Source organism: Mycetomoellerius zeteki, unplaced genomic scaffold, assembly GCF_001594055.1.
Source record: "Mycetomoellerius zeteki isolate Tzet28-1 unplaced genomic scaffold, Tzet1.0 scaffold89, whole genome shotgun sequence".
NCBI lineage: Eukaryota > Metazoa > Arthropoda > Insecta > Hymenoptera > Formicidae > Mycetomoellerius > Mycetomoellerius zeteki.
This window is the reverse complement of record NW_017257924.1, coordinates 718,065-736,188: the sequence shown is the minus strand read 5'-3', so window position 1 is coordinate 736,188 and position 18,124 is coordinate 718,065. Positions and strand designations below refer to the sequence as shown.

Sequence of the window (18,124 nt, the reverse complement as noted above, 5' to 3'; positions counted from 1 at the left end):
TTCTCCATTAACTTCAATGGTAAAAATTTTCACTTTTTACCCATTCGTCGCGTTTTCACTCAAAACGAAAGAATCTGTAAGAAAAATGTGGCGATCGGCCTTGTGAACCGAGTTATTAAGCGTTAAAGTTCGAGACTACAGGTTAGGATATTTGTCATTCCGAAAATAATGAAAAAAAAATAAAAATAAATAAATAATGGAAATTGACAATAATGGACCCAATATTCATATAAAAATAATATATTTTATTACTTTTTAGCTTTTGATAAAGAACGATAATGGAAGTTCGTTCGTTTTGAGTGAAAACGCGACGAATGGATATATTTTTATTAAAATTTTAGGAGGGCAAGCTACTCTACTTTTTAGGAGACACGTATTTAATACACATATGTATGACACAGTCGCAAGTATACTGCACACATATAAATATTCAATATGGCGATGGAATGTTGCAAGTTATTCCGTTCGGCGGATATGGCAGTACACGGAACATTTTTCGGGACCATTTTCAATCTACACAGTTATATCTCCTTAGTCTTACTTCACGATCGCTACCCTGAGCTACATAAAAGTACTGTACACTTGTACTTTCTAGTAAAAAAGTTTATACCCTTTTATACCGAGCACTTAATATGCGTATTAACTAGTAACTTTCTATTAAATTATGGCTTATGCTTGATTTATGCTTCGGTCTCAACCCTAAAATTCCAAAATTCAGCCAATAGGGCTGCCAGTCTTAATTGATCCTAACTGAAATCTGTATTCCATTGGCTGAATTTTAGGATTTTAGGTTAAGACCGAAGCACAAACCAAAAACCAGGTATGAGCTTACATCGTGCACTTAATACGAGTACGAACTAGTAACTTTCTATTGAATTATCTTAATTTCGGCGATACGTGTAAAAATATACATGATATGTGTATTTAATTGATCATTTTGATGCATATTGTATCAATTCAGTATATCATTCTTTGAACACATCGCTGAAATTAAAATAATTTAATAGAAAGTTACTAGTTATTACCCGTAGAGTATCAAGTGCTCAATGTAAACTAGGCCTATGTTAATTTTAGCAATTTTAAAAAATAATGTACTAAAGTGGTACAATATGCATCAAAATGATTAATTAAATACATATATTATGTATATGTTTACACGTATCGCCAAAATTAAAAGAATTCAATAGAAAGTTACTAGTAATGCACCTATTGTGTTAGTCGCTAAGCACTCGCTATAGTCTGTGTTTCCGCTTGAGCGGTATTGACGGCTTGGGAGTTGAGACTTGGGACCGTGGCACGTTGGGAGTGTTTCTTTTTGCCTGTGGTACGCAATCATGGCGGTAGGCAAGAATAAAGGCCTTTCGAAAGGTGGTAAGAAGGGCGTGAAGAAGAAGATGTAAGTAAAATATTTTGTATCTCAATTGTAGCCGGATCTTTTATGTTCACAAAGAATTTCTCATCGAGTCACTATTTCGCGCGATGTCTTTGGTTATGTCGGATACTTGTGTGTCTGCTGACGCGTGTCTACTGCATTATTTCTTTTTAACTCGATATAATAACGTAAATGCATCTTATCTAGCTTTTAAATGCCTGTTTGCGTTGTTAGCATTGTTTTCATTCAACATCTTTGCTTTCTTTCTTTTCAACGCTTATTTTGTTTTAAGTATCAACATTTTTGGAGATTTTTCAAGCAACACCAATAATCTGATTGTCACATGCGTTAAAAATTGTAATGTTATAAGTTATCTAATGTGCGAGATTTTCACTCACACAAATCCTAACATAATCAACTTTGTGTATAAATTATTTAAGTTGATAAGAGTGATTCGAACTGTTGTATTTTCAAATTTTGGAGTATATAATCGTTTAATTATTTAGTATTAATCAAGTTATAGTTTCTTTTGATTGCCTGAACAAATGAGTTTATTTTTCTGTTTTTCACAGTCCTAGCGACATTGTGTTTTTAGAATTCTATGAATTCTTATATATGCTTAAAATATTTTAAGATTTTTCATTCTGTAATATTGGAAGAAAAACTTATAAAATTTGAATAAGTTTAAGATATTTTTAAAGAAATCTTTCTAAATAAAAATCTGAAGAATTCTCTCTCTTATTATAAAATATGATTTTTTTTCTACAGAAAGAATAATAGTCTTCCTAATGTTATACCTAGATAAGGCATTAATAATTATTAAAGTAGAAGTGACTTTTGTATCTTTTTGGCATTTCTACCTAGAAAAAAAACAATGTGACTAAAATATGTCTCTCTCGAAACCGTTCCATTTTTATCTGAAACATTTTTCTCTAAAATGCACTATTTAAAAGATATTTGAGATCGTTTCTAATGAAATATCCTGTATGTGTGTATATATATATATAAAATACTTGCCGGTGTAGATATATATGTATATTATACATATATATAAAAAATTATAAGAGAGGAAATTGTAAAATTTATTATTAATAAATCGTTTCTTGCATGTTTTCTCATATGAGTGCTATTATTTCAGTGTGGATCCTTTTACTCGCAAGGACTGGTATGATGTTAAAGCACCATCTATGTTTGCCAATCGGCAGGTTGGAAAAACCTTGGTTAACAGAACTCAAGGAACAAGTAAGATTTTTTTTCGTTAAGCTTTCTAATTAAAATTGAATATTTTTTTGTATGTAAATTCTATGTTGCATATAGTTTCATATCTCTTTAGTTTTCTTAATTATCTTGTATATACACATTTACTATCTATTGCAGCTGACTTTCATGCCAAGTGAATTATTTTGTAATAAGTGCAACAAAATTCGAATTAATTATAGTAAATATAAATATTTACTTGTTTACTTACAGAATACTTTTTATATCTTTCTATTTTTATTAAACCTAGTTATCATTTTATAAATATAAGTAATTGTATATATATTAATTATGATTAAGTTAATGACTGACATAGCATAAATTAAAAGTTTAATATTATTTATCAATACTCGTGGCTGTGAATTTGTTAATATTTGTTACAAGATATTTATTTCATTCTGCAGAGATCGCTTCGGAGGGATTGAAGTTCAGAGTATTTGAAGTGTCTCTGGCTGACTTACAAAGCGATCAAGATGCAGAGAGGTCCTTCCGAAAATTCAGACTGATTGCTGAAGATGTTCAAGGCCGTAACGTATTAACCAATTTCCATGGGATGGATTTGACAACGGATAAACTTAGATCAATGGTAAAAAAATGGCAAACTTTGATCGAAGCCAATGTGGATGTGAAGACCACGGACGGCTATCTGCTTCGAGTTTTCTGTATTGGTTTCACAAATAAAGATCAGCTGAGCACGAGGAAGACATGTTATGCCCAACATGCACAGGTTTGTATTCCAGTGAATTATTTGTCCCATGTTATATGCAATTCCATTATCCGTTTTAACTTTCTCAATAGTTGAATGGAATGAGGTATTGCATATATTATAATGCAGTCTCTTACCACACTACTTTCATTTTCAGTAAGTAGTGATATATGAACATGCTACATGATATGTCATATAGATTAAAGATTTTTTTTATTTAATTGGGGATATTTATAAATGTCTTCATTCACAGGATATTTTTTCTAGTTTCTGAAAGTATATACCTTTAGTTTTTCTGAGCATAGCTTCCATCAAAGTGAATCGAATATGCTTAAAGAATGTTAAAAAGGGGTTAATTTCTGTCTATGTAATAACATGAAATGTTAATCTGTAAATTTCAAGCTAGTCATGAATTAGTATTTTATTGATACTGTTAAAAACATTAATTTTTCATTTATTTGTTTTGTTAGAGGAGCCTTCTATTATTTTTTTATTTAACTTCTCATCTATGATATAATTTCTCTTTTGAGATACCAAAGGATTTGCAGATTATCGCCGTGTCATGATCCATTGCCAATGTTTCGTGAATCTTACCGTTCACTTCATCAGGACGAGAGGAAGTAATGAAGTGAACGGCAAAGTTCACGAAACGTTGACATTAGCAATGGATCATAACATGGTGATAACTCGCAAACCATTTTCCATCTCTGAAGAAAAATATCCATGAAAGCCTCAAAAGTATTATCAATTTCTCATCTATAATATATGACTCAATTTAGGTAAAGAAAATCAGACAGAAGATGGTTGAAACCATTACGGAAGATGTTACCAAAACTGACTTGAAAGGCGTGGTTAGTAAACTACTTCCGGATGCCACAGCGAAGGACATCGAGAAAGCCTCGCAGGGAATTTATCCTCTGCACGATGTTTATATTCGTAAGGTAAATAATAACAATATGGATACAATTGCAAAAATAAAATACAATTTTTTATAAATGTTAAGTGTCAACAGAAGAGACTATGTGATCTCTAAATTTCTGTGTTGTAAATGCAATTATCAAAATAATCGTCTGCAATCTGCTACAAAGCGATATTAGAAAAAAAGAGCAAAATAAAATTTTGTTTTGATATCTCATTCGATCTGCACTATAGTGTAGTTGAGGTATAGATAATCTTATTTATTATAAAATTTTAAGGACTAAATTGCAAAAGCTCTATTGCAGATTTTGCAATTTCGTAAAATATAAGCCAAAAATATCTCATGAGTGATTTCTACATGGTAGAGTACAGATACATATCTTTAAACTGTAAACAAGGTGTAGATAATAAGTTTAGAATTGATCCGTCACTCTTGTTGATTCTTAATAATATTAATAGAATGTTAAGAGTGCCAGTAAGAGCAAGAAGATATAATTTTATTAGGTAAAAGTATTGAAGAAACCACGCTTCGAGCTTAGCAAATTATTGGAGTTGCACGGAGATGGAGGTGGTAACAAGAGTGAGGAGGCCGGAGACAGTGGTTCTAAGATAGACAGACCGGAAGGTTATGAACCACCAGTACAAGAGTCTGTTTGAAGATGAGTGTTTTAAAATCTTTCGTAAAAATAAAAATCAGAAGATTGTGTAAATAACACCTTTATTCACATTTTTTTTTACCCGTATTTAGTTCACACACTGTAGTGTGTACCACAAGTTACCACTATATACTTAACCCCTATCGCATCATTGAGATTAAATGATAGAATTGATGAATGAATCGATAAACTTGATCGGTAAGAACAATCCTATTTAATTAAATTATAAATTCATTAATTCTTTTGTAATATACGTTATACTGCTCGAAAGCATCGTTCTAAAACTTTCACTCCAGGAAGCTAGTAGGTATATAATAAACACAAAGAAAAGTATCTTCGTGAATACATCCACCCAATACATACTGCAACCAAGAAAAGACATTAGATCAGTATGCAGAAAAAAGTGATTTTTCCTCATGCGATTTCAAACTTACACTCTCAAATGTCGACGAGCAGCGGGCAGCGTTTCTGGCATCTCTTTTAAGACGTAAATTCTAGCGGCTCGAATGCAATCTTCAAAGTATTCATCTATATCCAGGTCTTTGCCGTGCACTCGATAGTTTTTACATTCTACACTGTTAATCTTTTTCCGTATGTATTCAACGTGTTTGTTTTCGAAGTCCCATTGATTATTTGCATAATATTCAAAAACTTCAAATCCTTTGTTTATACGGCGTTGTATGTGACACATGCTGTGATACAAACAAGCATATATGAACAAAATGAACAAACTTGTATAAATACTCTTTATAGCTCTCGCGGCGACTTACATCGGTTTATATCCTGCCAGAAAAAGAAGTGCATCGATAATATAAGCCGGAATCATGTGAAAGAACAATATACAAATATTGTGCATTAATCGCGATTTTTTCAAGCTACCACCTGGATACCAGACAACTCCATTTAGAGGTATCTTTTCCGTTATCTTTCGGCCGCGTCTTATTATTTCTGCCCAGGTAATCTGTAGACAAAAATAAAAATCTCATTTCGATATTGTTAAAAAATGCATATAACAGACATTTATTATTTTCCGTTTACCTTAATCTCGGCGCTACTCGTCATATTAAAAACACGTTTTTCATAATCCTTAAAGTAAATAAAATTCCATGTGGCAAGGAGAAGACCATTGACAGCAATATCGACAGGTAGATAATCAGCATAACCGTTTTCATTACAGAACATCGTTCTGATTACTCCCTTGCCAGCGCCGATCAAAAGACCAGTAGGTCCATTGATGTTGTCTGTCCATCCGGGTATCGGTTCCTTCCAGATAGGAATAATTACGCTTGGTCTAACAAATGATAAAATTCGTGAGTTATCTCCGTGTCCAAATCCATTCTTAGATTGCATTCTAAGAATGGATTTGGATACGGAGATAACTCGCGGAACGCATAATTTCTATATAGAAAGTACCCGTGGAAGCCTTAAGAGTATTATCAAATAATAAAATTGTATGATTGAGTTATTTAATATTCATTATCTATGAATTTGAACGAGACCTCGTCGGTACCTCATAATTACTGATGGGATGTGTGGCATAGATTCTTCGATAAGACTCTCCGATAATGCTTTAGTGAAAGCGTAAGTATTAGGTAATTTCCCTAAGATTTTGTCCGTCATTGCCTCGACTACGTCATCGTCCATCCATTCGACGCATTTGATTACTTGATGAGGATCCGCAGGCGGAGGATACGTTTTCTCGCACAAAATCTATCAAAGTCGGTACTTATTTAGCATTTTCTGAGCATCCGGACATACATATTCAGAAACTACTCACCTGTTCTTCGAGATGGCAATAGGCCGTGCTGATATGAATAAACACAAGTAAATGCTTCATTTCTTTGGCTAGCTCTATCATCAGTTTCGTACCGCGTGTATTTAGTAGTACTGCTCTCTTCAACAGTTCATCGAACCTGCAAGAAGATTATGATCGAATATCATTAGTCATTCATTACTTTACGAAAGTTATATATAATCGACTTAATTGTAAAGCAACACTATCCTGGTGGAAAATTTTCTTAGAATTCCTCACATATAGTTTAAATTTAATTTCTACTTAAATTTTATAACTAGAAAATTTCTCAAATTTTTTATATCAATTAGAACACTTCGAAATTACGTTTATATTAATTGGGACACTTCAAATTTTCGAAAAAGTCTATATTTTTTCTAAAATTCTTTATGTATGTGAAATTTGAAATTCCAAATATATTTTAAGATTCTAAAACTTTCAAAGAAAATGTATAAAATACTGAAGAAATTAAAAATATTGTTTTAAAAATATCTTTATAAATATTAAAATATAAAAAATTCTTAAAATCGTTTTGAGATATAAGAATTTTTTTTATTAAGGATTCTTTGCATAATTTTTCAGAATTTCTATGAATTGTGTAACTTTTTAAAACATTTTTCAATTTATATTAAATAAAGTATCTTTTGAGGCCGTAATGTAAATAGATTCTAAAGTCATTTGCATTACCGACTAAATTATAATTTTTGTATAACAATTACTTTTTTCTTCTTACAGATTCGAAAATCTTTTTCCAGCATTAAAGTATACGCATTAATATGTGTTAATATATATGCATAAAAACTGTGATGTTCTTAAAAAATTTGGAAGTATTACAACCTGAATATTAAATATTAATAATTATTCAGACTCGATACACTTATAAGAAAAGATAATGCTCAATAAAACATTCCAATTAAAAAAATTAAAAGAGTAAAAATAAATTTATTCTAAATGAATGAATAAGAAATAGCAAATTAATATGAATGTTTCGACTTAAGGAGATGCAGAAGTGATCAAATTATCACATTACAGTTGTATAAAAATATTCGAATTGACTGAACGGAATAAAAAATGTTTTTACAGGATAAAGTAGACGCAAAATTAGGAGATGTTGCAATGGATTTTATACTAAAATCGAAAGAACGTTATAAAATTTTTTAACTTTTTTTTTTATTGTAGTACAAGGTCCACTGCACCACCTCCCTGTATATAAAGAGAATTTGGGTAAAATAATGAAATCGCTTTAAAACAATTGTAAAAATGAAAGAAAGTTAACCTTCCCTTCCTGACAGTCAGTAAATAGTAAAAGGCATACGAAATACGTTTATTAACGTTTTTATTTAATGCGCATGCGTAGCTTATTTTTACTTTACATATCTTTTACGACTTTTTACTGACTATCAGGGAAGGTATTTCCTAAACTTATAAAATTTGAAAAAGTTAAGAGATTTTCTTAGACGTCTTCATAAATTTAAAATATGAAGAATTTTTTAAAATATACGAATTTTTTTTATCAAGGTGATCTAAATGAGATTTTCCGAGATATTTTCATAATTTATACAGTCATGAAATTTATCAATCAGAATGTAAAGCAAAAAACAATAGGATTATGTACATAAATTTTTTAGTTAGAAATAGATTTTGAAAAGTGTTCGCTACAAATTTTATTTACCACGCAGAAAATGCCAGCGAAAATATAACAGAATCTGTTAACGGAATGAGACGATGGATTGACTGCAGAAATCTATCGAGCAGGATCTATCGTTTCGTAACCATTTAATGTGACATATTCCATTTAAATGATTACGAAATGACATATTTTCCTCGATTTCTACTATCAGATCATGTCTGCTGGCATAACAGAGGTAATATGGACCAATTTAGAGCAATATTTGACTCTGCAAATCGCTAAACATTTTACTTACTGAATATTTTTAAAATTGCATTTTTTTTTATTAAAGAAATAATAGTTTAAATACTTTAAATTTATAACGTAATCAAATCTAAAATTACTTCAGAATCGAATTAGAAGTAACGACATACTTTTTTTCATTATCAATACCTGACAGTAGCTGCTCCATGATACACGATGTTAACGTTCTCGATAAGTATCTTTCTGTCTTCCGGTGATAATCCAAGTCCCGGCGATGCCACATCTCCGCTAATGGCCGTTACTACTTTCTCAAGCACCGGCAATCCTCTTTGAGTTCTAACTTTCTCGAAGAGCTGTAATTTTAATTTAAAGTGAATCATTCATTACTCGCCAGTCGTTCGAAGGTCATACATAATCGTACATTGCAAGAACAAAGTAAAGTGAAGTAAATGCGATCCGAAGAGGTTATATATATAAAAAAGTCCTAGAGGATATAAGCCACATAGACCATTAACGTACTGTTACGTCACTACTGCGAAAAGATATAAGAATATAGCTATTCCTGACACGGATTTATGGTCCAATTCGTGGTTCATTCATTCAGGAACACAATTTCCATTAATGTTGTAACCAGTTGAGATAATTAATATAAAACAGGATTTCTTCTTCAAACGATAACGCGTAAGTTCAAGACTATACACGGAAAGAACGAGTTTGCTAAATTATCTAAAAATTTAGCTAGATACAGATCTGAAAATAATTTTGTTAAGCCATCAAAATAATTATATAAGATATTTAAGCTAGTTTGCTAAAATATTAAAATTTTTTACAGTATTGTTCATTATATTTGAGCGTCTTATATAATTATTTTGATGGTTTCTCTGAAACCATGAAATGGTGAAAATTTTTCTCAGAATTTTTATACGAATTGAAACATTTTTCAGAAAAATACTCAGAAAATATTCAGAAAATTTACATTTTCTCTCAGAATTTTTCATACAAGTGAATTCTGAAATTTCTCATCTCTTAATTTTTAAAAAATATTTATATTTTTTTAGATTTTATAACATTTCATCAGAAATTATACTTACAAAAAATCTTAGAAATATATATTATCTCTCTCTCTTATGATATTTCATAATTAACATATTATATTATATTAACATATAATATATATGAAAAATTCTGAAAAAAGATGTGAATTTTCTGAGAAGTGTTCCAATTCGTATAAAAAAATGTGAGAAAGTTATAAAATTATATAGAAATTCTGACAAATTATATAGAAATTCTGAAAAATTATATGAAAATTTCTGAGAAAAATTTTCACCAGGGTTAACAAAATTATTTTTAGATCTGTATCTAGCTAAATTATTAAATATACTAGCAAAACTATTCTTTCTATGTAAGCATACAATAAGAAATTTGTTATATGCATATAATATTATACGAATAATATTTTTTTACATGATTTGATTTCGATGCCTATTTTATACATTGGGGCATTTCACGCTAAATCAAACGGCCTTCGTCATCAATCTCTGTCGATTTTTTGCTGATTTAAAAAATATATTCTTCGGATTAAAATACATATTGTTTCTTTTTAGATTTTTATCTCTGTTAGTGTTTTCGAGATATGAGTTTTTTAATATCTTTTATAGTTTTCTTTATTGGCAAACGTTTTAGTTGAGCATAACTTTTGTTTAAATGACTGAAAAACAAAAAATAATCACATCAAATTACTTGTTTTGAAATTCTTTAGAAAAAAATATTAAATAAAATAAAAAAAAGAATACAAGTTTGATTCCATAGGAATTAAATCGTGTAAAAGAAACATTATATATGTATGGGGCATTCCATGTGAAAGTGAACTACCCATTTTCAAAAACGTAAAAAAATTGTAAAGTCCTTGTTGAAACATTTAAGTGAGTATTCTTTCCTATTATTTTCTGTTTGGATACAATTACCCATTTAGTTTCTCCTGATATTTTTTATTTGTGTAAGTATTGTTTATCCCTAACTGCTGCTATACTTTGCCGTTTTGTTACTTTGTATATTTGTTTGCATTGGAAATAAGCAGCAGTCAAATGCCGCATTTCGATAATTGTATCCAAACATTAAACAATAGGAAAGAATACTCACTTAAATGCTTCAACAAGGACTTCACAATTTTATGTGAAGTTTTTGTTATTGTATGAAGTACTAGCTAATCCAGCATTGACCAAGCACAACACCTGAAACAAGATCGCAGCGAAGTTTTAAAATCGATTTACACAATACCGTGCCTCAGCAATATCAAATGACTCTAAATTTTTCGCGCTGCGATGAAATTATTTATTAATATATTATGCTTGGAATTCTTAGAAAATGCTGGTGCAGCGTAATGCGCGTAACCCAAGTAGTCGGATACACATTTTGTCCTATATCGCTGTCTTTCTGAAATTAAGTATATCTTGAAAACTGCTAAGCCTCCCAGAATGCGGCTTCGTATGATTATAGTCTCCATATAATACTATATTTAGAGCTATTAAGAACAAAAATCGATGATGGTCCCTGATTATGGCGCGATTTTAAATATTTCAAACAGAAATGATAATGAAGAGTTACTCAAAATAGGACATCACCACGTGAAAGAGTAGACTTTTTTTTGTAGGAAACTGCACTAATTTTATCAATTTCACTTTCTATCAAAAAAAAAATCTAGAAAGATATATGCATAACGACAAATCGCAAAATTTCTTCCTTTTGCAGCTACTAAACTAGTTGGACTATAAAAGTTTAAGACTTTGCACAACGTAGGTTGCATCCTTAAACTTATTAACATTAGTAAGTTTCGTCAAAATCCGGACGTTTTTGAAAATGAGTACATAGTTCGCTTTCACATGGAATGCCCCATATAGTTAATTATTAATTATGCATACAACATATTTCTTGTTATGCGTGTTCTTGAACTTCGAACTCACGTTTCCACTGATAAAGAAATCCTGTTTATTATATATTAATTATCTTAACTGGTTGTAACATGATATAATATAATGTATGCAGGTTTATATACAGGGTGTTTTAGAATTCGCGACTAGTTAAGTAGAACTTCTTAATGACAAACAGGTCGAAAGATCCTAAAAAATTTTTTCTTTGGTAGTCATTATTAACAAACGAGATATTATTAAGTAAAATCTATTTCCAATTATAATGCCATTCTTTAATGGATACACGCTTATGGACCCGGGCGACTCATAAACATATGTATGTTTATACATAAATGTGCACATATTTCTATATAAATACTTAAACTTTAGATTGGCACCTTGTGATTTATGAATGGGTGAAAGTCATAGTAGTATACGTAGACTTTATTAACCTACTAACTTTATTTCATTAGTGCAATCTATGTGAAAGAAAAAGTGAAGTGAATTATAAATCGTCTTCCTTAACAATATCTTAATAAAGATTATAAAAGTCAAGTCTTAATAAAAAAAAAAAACCTTTGTTTCTCAAAGACATAATTAAATAATTTATATCACTATAATGGCTTTCACCCTTTTATATAATTAAAAATTACAATTAAAAATGATGTACTACGTTAATAACATTTTTATTTTGCTAAGAATATGGTAATCATATAGCAAATGGACAGATTCTATAATATTTTGCTCATAATTGAAAGTCACCATATCTGTATCAATTTTTCACGGTAATTGTTTCACGCGACACCATCGAATGAATTAATGATTAGTTTTGAACGAAATGCGATGTGAAGTGTTGGATGCGATGTGGAATGCAGAGTTGTGCATTTATGTGTAAAATATAATAATCTACATTTACGTATAAATATATACGTATACAATAATGTAAAGTATGTTAATTATTTTATTTTTATTTTGTTTTATTTATAAAAACAATCTGTGGATCATCAAAGCCTATATTCTTTCTCATTGCACTTGAACTGCACAAAAACTTCCATCTCGCTTATATATTTTTATAATATTAAAATCAAATATTTAAAGTAACGTCGATAACCGTGTGAACATCGATAACCGTGATCCTGAGTTCTTTTGCGCAGAATTTGCTTTCATGTGATTTATTATACAATATTTGGATTTTACTAACAACAAATTTAGCGACTTGTTTTAAAATTGCAGCCAGTTTTAGTTTAATTGGATCACGTTTTATATTGTTGTAATGTCAGATGGTAATTTTGTCGATTTTTGTCCACTCATGTTTAAGTAATTGATTTTGAATATATATATATTGACTTTATGTTGCGTACAACATTCCGAGCAATGTGATGAATTGATGGCATGCCTCTGTTAACTTCACGAGATAATAACTATAGACTATTTAGATTTAGGAAACAAAAGTACATTAAAAAAATTTTATCTAATTTTTATTGTAAAAAATTTATGATCACAGCGATAATATTTTAATTATGTATCGATTTTTACTTTTTAAATTGTAATTGATGTTAACATTGAGAATGACCTAATTAGGATTGAAATGTTTATTTTAAAATTTATTATTGCTGTTATTTAACTTTTTAGCATTAAAGACCTTGCTCGGCTCGTAACTCTATTTTGTTCTTTTAATTTTGTAATTATTTCAGCCTTTTTACTTTTTGAAAATCAAATATACATATTTAACAATCGTAAAACTTAATTACTTTTTTCTGTATTGTATTGTCCAATTTATAATAATTTACATATTTTATATTGCTTACATTGTATAGCAAACAAATTCATGTAAACGTAACGTAAACAATATGTAAATATTTTATATAAACGTAATCTTAAACTATACGGCACAATCCCGTCAGCATTAGCTAAATTTTCAAATTAACAAAGTCTAATCTAGTTTGTTGTATTTAAGTATGTCGATTGTAGCTGTGAATCTTGTTAAAGATCTTAGTAATAACCGTTCTCTTTCTTTCTTTCGGGTGAAACAATTATAACCCGGAAAATCATATTAAACTGATGTCTAATGTATAGAAATTTTACCGCGTATGCGTACGTATAAGGTAGCGTTTACGGTACTTGTTTACGGTATTGCGTTAAAATTTGAAAGACGTGACATAACACGCTGCGCGAAATGCGCAATTCGTACTTTCACCGAGACCGGTAGGAGCGCGATACCGATAATCACCATCTCTTCCCTCGCAATATTTTCGAGTCGGGGCCTTGACTCGTTTTCTTTCATCACATAGATGGTTCGGTTGCAATCCGGATTGATGTTGTCCGGTTTATTACACTTTCACTGGCGAATTTCATTTAAGAAATATCCAAAGCGCGCGGTACGAGAAGAAACACACGTTGTTAAGCGTGAACATTCTCAGCTGCACCTCGTACTATCGTATAGCAACAATGATGCAACCCGTAACGCGCAATAGCAAAGTCATAGTCACGCACTTTCTCTTTTTGGTGCCTCAGCTCGAGAGAGACCAAGGTGGAACGTGAAGTTTTCCGGGTATTAAATGAAATAGGCTAGATCACACCAGGATCGCGTACGTGTCCGAACGTAATCGTGCCGCACAATTAGTTGGTCGACAAGACAATTCTTTTTTTGTATAACTGACATATTTCAACGGTACTTCGTGCACCTTTTAGCCAACTCTTTTAGAAAGTATAAAGAATTTCTTTTTGAAAGCGGCCTTGGAGCTTACCGGAGAATTGAATATTTCATTCAGCCGATGCTTGGGATCTTTACCCTTCTTCGGTCTGACGATTATGTAGATATGCTCTATATCGGGCAGGCACCGCAGAAGCTTCTCGATTAATACTTTTCCTAAAAATCCTGTGCCACCTGTTACTAGTATCTTGCGGCCAGCGAAAGTCTCGGCTATTCTGTCCGACGCGACGTCCTCTGTTTTACTTTGCTCCATCGTGACTGAGCGAGTACGAGCCTTCGAAAGTTTTTCTAAAATACAGAAAAGCGTTCGGCAAATAATTGTACGTAATTAACGATATGATTAGTAACAATACATTTCCTTGGAAATGCGCATATTGGACAAAAAATATGATTACATTCACATTATACGGAACGGAAAGCTATCTAGAGCGTATTGCGCGATGCATAATTATACATATAGCGATTGTGACCGACAGACGCGCTCGTTTCGCCAGGCTAATTAAGTATTGTGCGACTGCACACAATCAAGTCGGGAGAAATATCATAGTTATCAAAATTGGATCATTGTGCATTTTCGCAACTCGGTGTACGTATATTGAATATTTATAGCCCCGATAATTGCAAACAATAGTCACCTCCATAGCAAACAATAGAAATAAATCTTTCAAGATTAATAATTACCGGATGACAATAGATACATCATATGTATATTGTGCGCAAAACTCACTTTGTGAAAAGGCAAAACTAGTTGCTTAATTCGATCGAATCGAATGTTTCCTTATTATCAAGAAAGATCAAATTTATCGACGAACTGAAAATTATAGAAATAAAAAACTAAGAAAAACTCCAAAAGGTTCTCGAATAAAAGTAATGTAAAAAGAAATAACAATGATAAAACATGAAATCGAGAACTAATAAGAATATAGAATATTCTTAATAATAAGAATAAGTAGGCATAGCAGTTGGAGCGCTAATTAACTTGTGCAAAAATGGCATTTAATCGAAGTTGTTGAACATTTTGACTTCGCAACATTTGAATCATTCAACAACAATATGAACGGTCATAAGAAAAATAGACAACTATATATTTTTTTATGATTTTGATAGAAGAAAATATTTGATATGATATATTTTTCCAAAAAGTATTTTTCCAAAAATATCTAATCTTTTTACAATTGTAAAATATAGTTATTTATGTGATCTAAAATTACCGTACTTTGTTCTATAAATTTTTAATAAAAAAAATATTTTTTTTATTAAAAGCAGGACTTCTATCGAAGAAATTAGATATTTTTTGCCTCTAAATATAATATGATGTTCGCAGTACGCAAATATCACAGGAATGTTTCGATTAAATAAGTATTAGGTATAATATTCTTTTTTACAGAAGTATTTTTATCAATGTGGATTATGTTCATTGAAAAACACAAGCTACATAAGAATTATTACTCAAATGCATTCACAATATCGAAAATGCCTTTAATTAAAAAATACATATAATACTCAAAAGTTTTGTATTTTTTTAATGAAAGAAATGATGTTTTTTAAAGAATATTAAAGAACAGTAATTAAAAAATAGAATCTTTAATTCAAAAAATTTGATTTAAGATGTTTAATGAAAGAAATATATATATATAATATATAAATTTAGAGAATACTACGTATTTTTAATTAAAAACAATAATTTTTTCAAATAAAAGAAAATGAGACTTCATTTTTATAACTCGTATAAATTGCTGATAAAATTAGTGTAAAAATGATATTATTGAAAAAATAAAATGAAACTAATAGCTCAAATATTTTGAAATTACAGCACGTTTATCGAAAGTATATGACTTAAACTTACGATATTTCTGAATTTTGTTAGGTATGTCTCAAAGTGGAGTTAGAACAGCACATTATTGAATCGATCAACCACGTTTTCTCGAGACAGTCACAAAAAGCTGAGATTTCTTCTATAGCTTGCATCATAATATTATATTACATGTGATATACTACATGATACACGGATAATCATACAATTTTATTCCGAGTATCGGTGTTTCTTTCGATCTTATGCACGTAACATTGAAATATCGGAATCGATATGTTCTTGAACGTGGTTTAGATGTAACACTCGTTTATAAGAACACGATGCAAATTTAATTTAACGTAGGCATTGTATCGTAACAAGGACGTTTATTTTCACTCGCGTGAAAATTTTAATATGAAAGCGCGCGTAACTTTATTTAGACTTTATTATAAAAAAATTAACTATAAAACAGGCAATAAAAAAACCGTCCTTACGGAGAAATGTTTCCTAAAATTTGACTCCGGTTTGTTTGCACAAAATTATGCACGTGCGACATCACTTCTTACCGTTGCGTTTCGTAGTAGACACCTCGGTAGCCGTACACGCACTCATCCACGATCGAGGGACCAGGAAAGAGACGCGACTGATAATGAGCGCGAGGCGTGCGTCACAATCAGATCGAAGGCCCGGGATTATCGATCGTCCGCTGCACGAGAGAAGAAACGGTTGGTGAACGAATGCGACGTGAGTTCGTGGCTGGAACTGTTTCAGCCGTGGTGCTCGGCATCGGATTCAGCCATGCTCAGTCGGGTGAACCGGTCGTTGTAGACTGGGAAAGTACCACGCCGAATCGACTTGATGCTTTCGCATTTATTTTCTTAGCGAATTGTATACACACACACACACATACACACTTATACACACAAAACACACACACACATACACGCACAACTATGCATGTACGCATGCATTCGCGTATTCTCACACACGTGGGTTTTACCCGCAACCTATAGTCTTACGCAACTGAGTATACACGAATCTACGAATAGCTTATTTTAGCTATAGTCTTACAAACTGGCCCTCATTTCCAAGCCTGTCTTCGAAAGGAACAAAAAGAAGACTGATTAAAATGCCGCTCTGTCGAATTAATTAATTCTTATAGTCCACGCCGAAAAAATCGCCACTTCAAGCGACATTTGGATGAAAATAAGAACAAGATGAATTTCGCGTCTGCTTTCGTATGTTCCGATCTCTTCTTGCGTCGTATATGTCTGGCATAGCCTTTTTCCTGAGATTACGAAAACTACAATGATACAACCGCTATTTATATAATACTCTCTACTTATCTTTTGGAGTGAAATTTCATTCCAAAAGACTGAAAATTGAGCCGTAGTCTTGAAAAAAGAGTGAAAATATTTTCACTCTTGAAGAAGAGTGGCAGATTTTCACTTTTTTTTGGAGTAAGATTTTACTTTTTTGGAGTAAAAGTTACTTCAAGGAATGAAGTCTCATTCCGAAAAAAGGAATGAGATTTCATTCTTATGGAATGAATCCCACTTCAAAAAGAGTGAAAATCTGCCATTCTTGTTCAAGAGTGAAAAATTTTCATTCTTTTTTCTAAACTGGCTTAATTTTCACTCCAAAAGATTTAGAGAGTAATGAAGAAAAAAAAAGAAAATATCTCTCGTTCTTTTGGACAAAAAACTGCACAAATCTTATGGAAAATAAGTTTCAGTCGAATTGGTTGAAATTTTACTATGATATGGTCCATGATGTTCTCATTAGAAGTCCTCGTGGGTATGACGTGAGTAAAAAATGGACAGTTCTCGAGATAGAAGTTAAATGTTGGAAATATGGCCATTTACTTACGGAGTAAATCGCCTTATCCGTGTATATGTCAATGGCATTGCAAATCCAAGCAATTACTATTTCTAGTTTGCATTAATACATTTGATCTCAAGCAAGTAGGATTTTCTTCGATTGCAGCTATTTCCTTACGAATAGATTGATTGCAGTTGATGCATGTTTTCGTCAAATGTATTACATCGAGAGATGATCTCTCCAATTTTTGACGTTGCCGACTAGTTATTTCACATTTGTAGGCGTTTTTTAAAGCGTATGTTTAAAGAAAACTATAAA

At 31.1% G+C, this 18,124-nt stretch overlaps 2 protein-coding genes across 2 annotated transcripts; one reads left to right on the top strand and one right to left on the bottom strand.

Annotated features, from left to right (window-relative positions):
* Positions 1-1,299: 1,299 nt before the first annotated feature.
* RpS3A (ribosomal protein S3A) lies at positions 1,300-4,966 on the top strand. The gene is made up of 5 exons (XM_018459946.1): positions 1,300-1,396; positions 2,511-2,614; positions 3,034-3,356; positions 4,115-4,276; positions 4,758-4,966. Exons 1-5 carry the CDS (start codon positions 1,335-1,337, stop codon positions 4,908-4,910), a joined length of 804 nt encoding a protein of 267 aa, XP_018315448.1. The 5' UTR covers positions 1,300-1,334; the 3' UTR covers positions 4,911-4,966.
* Positions 4,967-5,052: 86 nt separating this feature from the next.
* On the bottom strand, positions 5,053-16,876 carry LOC108730325 (putative fatty acyl-CoA reductase CG5065). The gene is made up of 9 exons (XM_018459945.1): positions 16,552-16,876; positions 14,228-14,481; positions 8,764-8,927; positions 6,687-6,822; positions 6,420-6,619; positions 5,948-6,200; positions 5,680-5,870; positions 5,344-5,601; positions 5,053-5,271 (listed from the first exon to the last, which is right to left on the bottom strand). Exons 1-9 carry the CDS (start codon positions 16,595-16,597, stop codon positions 5,133-5,135), a joined length of 1,641 nt encoding a protein of 546 aa, XP_018315447.1. The 5' UTR covers positions 16,598-16,876; the 3' UTR covers positions 5,053-5,132.
* Between the last annotated feature and the right edge of the window lie 1,248 nt (positions 16,877-18,124).